Source organism: Andrographis paniculata, unplaced genomic scaffold, assembly GCF_009805555.1.
Source record: "Andrographis paniculata isolate CXL003 unplaced genomic scaffold, ASM980555v1 Contig89END, whole genome shotgun sequence".
In the NCBI taxonomy this organism is placed as follows: domain Eukaryota; kingdom Viridiplantae; phylum Streptophyta; class Magnoliopsida; order Lamiales; family Acanthaceae; genus Andrographis; species Andrographis paniculata.
In genome coordinates, this window is record NW_026137627.1 from 1,082,151 (window position 1) to 1,090,936 (window position 8,786).

General features: G+C 39.6%; 1 protein-coding gene across 2 annotated transcripts; it reads right to left on the minus strand.

The window, feature by feature from the left end:
- Positions 1-469: 469 nt before the first annotated feature.
- Positions 470-7,916, minus strand: LOC127242810 (protein NETWORKED 1D-like). 2 transcript variants are annotated; one of them, XM_051262506.1, is made up of 6 exons: positions 7,576-7,916; positions 7,194-7,255; positions 6,851-7,104; positions 6,183-6,478; positions 2,056-6,099; positions 470-1,915 (listed from the first exon to the last, which is right to left on the minus strand). In XM_051262506.1, the coding sequence occupies exons 3-6, from the start codon at positions 6,951-6,953 to the stop codon at positions 779-781; spliced, it is 5,580 nt and encodes a 1,859-aa protein (XP_051118463.1). In that variant the 5' UTR covers positions 6,954-7,104; positions 7,194-7,255; positions 7,576-7,916; the 3' UTR covers positions 470-778. The 2 variants fall into 2 exon arrangements, with proteins under 2 accessions (XP_051118463.1, XP_051118464.1); XM_051262507.1 differs by lacking the exon at positions 7,576-7,916 and adding an exon at positions 7,415-7,522.
- Positions 7,917-8,786: the final 870 nt, after the last annotated feature.

Here is an 8,786-nt window from a genome sequence, read left to right on the forward strand (position 1 = left end):
GGTCCAAATTATACTCCTTTACCCAGAACCTGCAAATAAACAATCAAATTTATGGTTTGTATTAGCTGCTTCTTCTTTTTTTTCTTTTTTTAATTTTTTTAAAAAAATATTTAATATAATATACCACGAGATAAAATAATTTATTTCTATTAAAAATTCGTAGCAAAAAAGAGTAATTATTTTTTTTCAATAAATTAGAAGCAAAACAAACATGTAACTCATTGAAAATAAAAATCTAATAAAAAAATTAATATATTATATATCTTCGTTATTTTTAAACCAAACCTAACAAGGGTACTATATACAACCCAGACCCGAAATCCATATCCAAATAATTGAATCTACTCTCGGATCTAGCTGGATCAATTGTCATCCTTAAATCCAGCCCACTTTAAAAGATAATTGGATTGAATAAAATTTTACCAACCCGCCATAATTTACCCGCCAAATCTAACTCCAAATTTTAAAAGCAACGGCTAAATGCATCCCCGCATTAGCATTCATTATTCTTCAAGTTTAGTTTAAACACACAGTACGTACGTAGCAGTAGATCCAGATCTATTCTGAGTCCGGATTTAAGATCATTTCAAATTTACAAGATAAGTACCTTTCATGGAACATAACATAAAAATTGTGCATTTTAACGGCTAAGTAGAAAAAAAAAACATTCTCAGATATCGAAAATAATAAACATCGAATCGAAACCGAACCTTAATCCTCGAAATCTGACAGCTGGACGAGATATCGAAAATAAGAAGCGTCGTATTGAAGCCGAAACTTAATCCTCGACAGTTGACGGCTGAACGCATGCACAAAAACTCGTCTTCTTACGCCTCTGCCCGCCGTTCCTCCCGCCGCCGCCGCCGCCGTACAAATAGTCGCGCAAAAGGATCCGTCGTCTCGCCTCCGCGATTTTGCTTCTCCGCTCCTTATCGTCGCCGTCGAGCTTGAGCAGGACGAATTGCAGCTTCTGCACTTCCAGCTGCAGCCGCCCGATTTTCTCGGACATTCGTCGCGCCTGCTCCTGGACCTTCCTCCTCTTGGCGATTGCGTCGTCTTCGATTTCGAACGACGAGGATTTGGTGTCGGAGAAGGACCTGTCGTCAACGGTTTTCATCAGTCTCGCGTTGAGATCGAACAGCTTAATTATGGCAACGTCGGCTTCTTCGAGCTGTCCTTTGAGCGCCTCGCACTCAATCACAGCTTTCCCTCGCTTGTTCTTCTCGGTGACTTCGAGTTTCTTCTTCAAGTCTTGCACCGTGATTTGGAGATTCGCCAATTTTTGAACGTCGGAGTCGAGCCGTTCGAGGACTTTTCGACGGTTTCCGTCTGGGAGGGGATCGGTGGATCGTTTCGAGATGTTAATCTTGTCCAAGCTCAAGTCCTCGTCGAGCAGCGAATCGGAAGTTGGGATCAGACCTTTCTGTTTCCTCATTGACTTTAAGCGTCGGAAATCGGCGGAGGATGGAGAGGCTGTTTTCTTCGATTTGGTGACAGTCAGGCCGACAGTCCCGTCGGGATCGCCAGTTTCCCATAGTTCGATGATTTGATTGTCTGAATTGACAGGGGCCTTTTTCCTGAATCGATGAGACGAACCGTCGGAGATCTGATCGAGCACAATGTCCTTCGTCAAAAGTGCGTTATCTGCCTCGGTGATTTCGGATGTCGGCCTTGTGTTTCTCCTGTACCGAGCGCTCTCGGATTGCAGCAATTCGAGCTGGCTTGCAGAAGCATCCAGCTTGGCATGAAGATCGATGTTTTCTTGAACCATTCGCTCCTTTATCGCGATTGCTGCCTTCGAAATTGCTTGAAGCCTCGTCCGGGCATCGTGCAATTCGGAAATCATGCTTGGTTTCGATGCTCTCTTGTCTTCGGTTACGATGATCTCATGTGGATCGTTTGTAACTTCATCACCCTAAGAATAAGAACACGGGAAAGAAGTCGAGATCTAGATCATAACAACATTTGCATATAACATTTTCACACAATAGCATACTTTATGACTATTAAGAATAAGCAACCAAACGTAATTTTCGATGATGTGTTAAGCAATACCTGCAATTCCTCATTTTCGGGGCTTTGAAGCTTGATGTTTATATTAGTGTGGCTCTCGAGGGACGATATGCATTCCTTAAGAGCTGCAATCTCGGGACTGTATGCTGCCAATTGAGTTCTGAGATCTTCATTTTGATCCATGTAGCCAAGGCACTCGTCATGGACTTCGTGAAATTTCTGCTCGTAAAGAAGCTGACTAACCATGGAAGATTGTAATTGTCCGAATGCTGAGGCAATCTGAGTCTCCAACTCCTCAATCTCATTCAACTTATTTTCCAGCTCGGTATGCAATTTTTCTTCTTCGATTCTTCTCTTCTCATGCTCGGCTTCCAGTTTGTCGCGTGCGTCATGCAACAAATTACGGTCTCTGCTTAATTGGTCATTATCTGCAGACAGTTTGAGAATATGATTCTTTTGTTCGCCATGAGCTAATTCGACTGTGTGGTACTTCTTCCTCAGATCTTCCAAACTTTCATTGAAGTCTAGTTTCTCTCTTTCGACTAAACTTATCTTCTCTTCTGCGTTCTTAAGTTCCAAAGACATCAAAGCCACCTGTTTCTTTTCATTTTCCAGCTCAGTATGCACTTTTTCTTCTTCGATTCTTCTCTTCTCATGCTCGTCTTGCAAATGATGCAGCTCAACTTCCAGTTTCTGACATGCCTCCCGTAAGAAATTACTGTCCCTACTTAAATGATCATTATCCGCAGACAGTTTGAGGATCCGGTTCTCTTGTTCGTTACGAACCAATGTAACTTCATCGTACTTGTTTGTCAGATCTTCGACTCCTTTATTTAACTCTAGCTTCTCCTTTTCTACCAGATTTATCTTCTCTTCTGCTTTCTGAAGTTCTAGCAACATCTCCGCAACCTGTTTCTTTCCGTTTTCAATCTCTACGCTTAACTGATCTCTCAACTGATCTCTCGCCGTCGCAACCGCCTTTAACTCATCTTCTGTCTTCTGCAGCCTTTCCTTGAGCTGATTATTCTCAGTTTTTGATTCTTCCAAGCTCCCTGTTGTCGAGTTTAACTTCGTCGAAAGAGCCATATTCATTTGATGAAGTTTGGTTCGATCATCCCCAAGTTCTCTAAATGCCATATATTTCTCATCTGCAAAGGTTCTGAATATCAAGGAGAGATTCTCTAGAGCTAAAACCTTATCACATAACCCATAATTTTCCTCTTCAAGGGAAATGTTCTTCTCCTCCAATTGGACGATGTCGTTAGCCAAGGCCTCTTTCTCCTTCGAAATTTCCGATTTCTCTCTTTGCAAGACATGGCAAGTGCCTTGCATATCCAGAAGCTTCCTATTCAATTCCTCGATCTTAGTCTCCAGCACCGCCTTATTGGTATCGCCCTCCCTCAATTTTGATCGAAATTCTTCATTCACCTCATGGAGAGCAAGAGCTTCACTCTGCAACACTAGGATCTGTTCAATCTTGGCCCTCAAATCATTATCGATCGTATTCTTTTCAACCTCGAGATTCTGTGATTCCGATTTAACCTGCCTGAGCCATGCAATAAGAACTGATAATTCAACTGTCAAGCCCAGATTATCTTCCTCGGCTCTGTGGAGGGACATCTCCATATCTTGAAGTCTACTCAGCAGCCGGTCAAAATAACCGTGGTCTCGATCAGCACCATTCTCATGTGCATGATCATCAACAATCTTGAGAACCTTCAATAACTTGTATGTCCCTCCCCTCAGCCATCCAGCTTGCTCAGATAAAGATTTGATCTCAACTTGTTGATCAAAGTTATTTTGTTCCAACTGTGAGATCTTCTTTTCGGACAAAATGGATTGATCCAAAAGTTCCCGATTTTGTAAACTCAACAAGCAATTATTCTCTTTCATCTCTCGAGCAGATATGTGGAACACAAAGATCTCAATTTCCTTAACTATGGCATCATCCAACAACCGGTCAAGTTCTCTCTTTCTGGATTCAGATTCCCCTTTCAGAAGGCTCATCTCCACCTCAATGCCACTGAACTTAGTTTCACTCATCTGAACATACTCGGCATGTTCTTGTTTCTCCACCTCCAAAGAGTTCTGCAACTCCTCAACTCTGCGGAGAGTTGATTCGTTGTCTTTCTCCAGAGTCATGCATCTTCCTTCCAGTTCTCCATAAACTCTGCCGAGTTCTGCAAGTCTGAGATTTTTGTTCTCTAACTGAGCAGTTAAACCATCATTTGTGCTCATCAAATCAGTCTTCTCGTTTACCAGCACCTGGTATGATTCGTCTAACGATTTTGATTTAGCCTGCAATGTCTCAAGTTGATGGTATGCATCAGATATAAAATTTTCCAGAACTCTGTTATTCTCTGAAAGCTTATCCATATTTGTTTTCGTTTCTTGTAATTCGGCTGCAAGGGAAGCTTTCTCCTCACTGAGAGCAGATTTCTCTCCCAAAAGAGATTGGCATGACAGCTCCAATTCCTCTAGCTTCCTTCTAACAGCCTCCATCTCAGCATTCAAATCTGATAGGGAGGTTTCCAAAAGGGAATTTTTCTCAAGAAGCTGCTCCAGTTTCACCAGAAGAGCAACTTTCTCACTACTTTCTCGATGGCATGTTTCTTTCAGACTGGCATTCTCTTCCTGCAATCCCTTCACGGATGATTCTAAGGATTCTGGATTCAAACCTACTGCTTGCACCTGGTTCAATATGGCAGCTTGCTTTGTGTTCAGATCATTAAGCTCTTCTTTGAGACAATATATTTCTTGCTGCAGTGCATTCCTTTCGTCAAGTCGGAGCTCTACCTCCTCCTGAAGTTTTCCTTTCGATACCATTAAACTAGAGATCTCATTTTGCATATCCTTTAATGACAAAGCAGAAGTTGCATTGTACTCATCAAGTTGCTTGTTCTCCTGCTTAACCTTTAAAACTTCATCTTGCAAGCTACTGTTCTCGGTTTCCATGGCCTTCAAAAGTTGGGTCCTATTCTGCAGCTCAGAAGCCACACCCCGCAGCTCTTCCTGTGTTTGGGCATGCAAATGTTGCAAAGTTTGAAAAGCAGTTTCAGCCTCGACAAAGCGCAACCTCTCTTCTTGTATGCAAGCCCAGAGCGTTCCCAGTTCCTTCTGCTTTTCCGTAAGCTCTTGCGTTTGAGTTCCCATCTTGAACATCAATGATTCCAACTCAGAATGAAGAGATTGGTTTGATCTTTCTAACAGGACACATTGTTCTTCAGCAGTTTTTAATTTGGTCACTCCATCATCAACCTCTACATTGAGGCGTTTGGCCTCTTCTTCGGCAGCTTTGAGTTTGCTCTCTAGTGTAGCAATCGTCTCCAAGCATTGCTGGTATTGCAGAGCAGCAGCTTCTTTTTCCTGCCCCAATTTTGAAATGGTTTGTCTAAGAATTTCAACTTCATTTTCTGCATTTTCAGCTCGTTCTTTCAGCCTTTGAGCATCTTCTTCTGTACGCTTTAACTTGTTCTCCTGGTTTGATATGGTCTCCAGTGATTGCATGTACTTATTGAGAGCCTCATCCTTTTCAGCAGATAATTTGTCCAGCTCACCTTTCAAAGATTGCACTTCCATTTCAGCAGTGCTAGCTCGTTCATCAAGTTTTCGAGTATCCTCTTGGGCAGCAGATATTACAGTCTGCAGGTTAGTTATCTTGTCCACACACTGTTGGTACTCTTGAAGCTTAGCCTCCTTCTCTGCTTCAAATTTAGCTATGGCTTCCTTCAGCACAGCAGCTTCATTTTCCGCATTATTTGCTCGATCGCTAAGGATTTTGTAATCCTCATTGACTTTAGAGATTTCATTCTGTAGCTGGGAAAGTTTATCCAAACTCTGCTGGTACTGAGCAAGCCCAGCTTCCTTTTCTGCCTCCAGTTTGGTAATGGCTTCCTTCAACTTCTGAATCTCCTCAGTTTCCTGGTTAGGTTTTGACAAGTTTGGATCCTTGTCATGGTTATTCTGTTCCATCTCCTCCTCTTCGTCAAAAGTAAGCTCCCTTCTTGCATGCCCAAACGGATCCTTGAATGGTTTCACAGCCTTTCGATTGGAGATAGATTCAGATTCATCTATGTATTCTCCCATCTGTTCAACAGCACATCACAAGAGTTAGACAAGAAGGATCTGGCAATGTATCTAAAATTATGATATCAACGCTGTATACTTACTGGGGTCGACATTGTCATCTCAGGAGGTCTCATGTCACCTCCAGAAGCCGAACCACCAGGCGAATCGTCACCAAATACTTGATTTGGAAAAGCTTCTGACATGGTACGATGGGCGTGGCGTATCACACCAGTTGCATGATCATACCTTTCTGCTAATGCACGATATGCTCTATAAAACTCTTCGACCATTTTCATAAGCTCCGGCCGTTTCTTGTAATACATCTCTGCCCTCCTTGCAAAAGAATCTGCATCTTCCTCTATGAGCTTTATCATTGCTTTCACTTTGGCATCCATATCTACAACACAACACAGATCTTCATCAAGATGTTTGCATTGCACAAATCAAAACTACCAGAACAAATTTCATTAGTGTGGAACATTCCTTGTTAAAATTCTTAAGGAGAAATGCACAATTCAGTGTGAAATTATACAAGAAACCTACACAGTGTAGATGAGCAGATAAAATTCTCTGAACCATAAAACATTTTTTACAGTAGTTAGACCAGTTCCTATAAAGTAAATAAACATATGAAGAGCACTCAGATCCGAATTTACAGACCGTCCGACTATAATCACAAGTAAAAGGAAAGTACTCAAATGGTTGAAACAAGACTAAAATTATACTCATGTGAACACATTATTCTACTCAACAATAAATGTGTACATACCTGTGAGATTTTCCTGGAGCCATTTCGAGTTTTTGGGGCTAATGTGGCTATCCCACCACCAGGAGTACATTCTTCTAGAATCCGTGTGCCCTAACTTCGCCATCTTCGTTTAGACAGAGGACAGAAGGCTTTCAATGACGGTAGAAAAATGAAAACTAACACTCCGGCAGAGGTAACAGAGATCCAACCACAAAAGCTTCCACGAACTCAATTCAGTAATAATAGTTAGAGTTGAGCTCAGGATCTTCCTGTTTCTGCAGAATTTCGAGAAATCACTCTCATAATTTACAACTAAAAATAGGTTTAGAGATCACATCCAGGCATTTGGATACACACATCATACCTTCACAAAATTCGAGTCTATCTCAACAACGAACAGCGACAACCGCCTCACAGAATAGCTACCTGATCAGAATTCTATCGCGAATCAGACACCATGGAATAAGGAAAAAAATTATTACGAAGAAAGCTAAAACAGGTAAAAATAATCTCAAAACTTCTGCGTGATTTCAATAAACAGCAACGTATAATTTGCAACTCCTCAAACTCGAGATCTGATTTTACCATCGACAAGAAAAAAAAATCGGAAGATCGAATCATCAAATACAAAGCAACGAGCACAACAAACAGTCAAACAACCAGTGATTCTGCGCGTTTATGCAGCAAAACACATCCGAAACTAAAAACTTGCGACAAAATTACTGCAATCAAAATTAAAAACTCACAAATCAACCGGAGCGTTAGAACTGGATGCAAAACATGTTAACTCGATCGCATATTAAAAAAAGGACAAAATTAATGCTGCTTTTTCCGTTTTTGGCCTCTCTCTTCTCTCTCTAACCCATATCTTTACCAGATCCTCTATTCCTCTCTCTCTCTACGAAATTCTCTCGAGTGGAGCTATTTGTGCGCGTGTATATTCTTTGTGCATGTGCTGTCGTGCTGTAATTCGGCCATTGGCGATCTGGCAGAGCCTCTTCGGAATTGCGATTGTATACAAAAACGAGAAAAAATGACAAAATTGGGAGGGGAGACTTGAGCTCGACTTTGTCGACTGATTCGTCGTCGCACGCTTCTGCTTTCCTGTTATTAATCATTTTATTTTTTAAATTATTATTGGATAATATTTTAACTGCGGCATGGGATGGGTTGGAATTTTACTTGTTCGACAATTACGGTGTCGGATTTTCCGATGTTGTCCTCGGGCTGGTCTGGGTTGTTGTCGTTTCTTAAATTGCGTTGCTCTCCTCGGGTCTTGCGAGGCTGTAATTCTGAAATTTTGTTGGTTGTTTCTAGAAGATGACAGCACACCATTTCTTACTAGGATTTTAATTGTTTAATTAGGATTTGCATTTTATTTTTATTTAAATAATATTTTTATATACTATTTTTTAAAAGAATAATAAATTAATTTATTTCTTATTTTTAGATGAAACGATTTTATAAATATTATTAAAAACTTATAATATATACTTATTAACATAATATATATTTTATCACTTATAAAAAAATTAATAATTTTATAAAATTACTTTTTTAGTTTCACGTAAAATATTTTTTATTTTTGTTTATCTTGCATAATTTGTTTTTTTAAATATATTATATATTTTAATCATGTTAAAAAAATTATAATTTATAATTTAATTAAATTATTTAATTATTTTAATTTATAATTATTTTTATTGATATATTTTTTAATTATTTATTAATTATATTTTATTTACATTCTCGTAATGGTAAAGTGGACAACAATATATGGGACTGAGCGAGCATTAATTTTTATATTATCAATATAATTTTTTATATTTAACATAAAATATATATATATATATAAAAAAAACACAAAATGAATAAACCCGATACATTTAGGGTGTGTTTGTTTGGGGGTTTGGATTTTGGATTGGGATTTGAATAGTAAAAATTTTGAATTTGAATA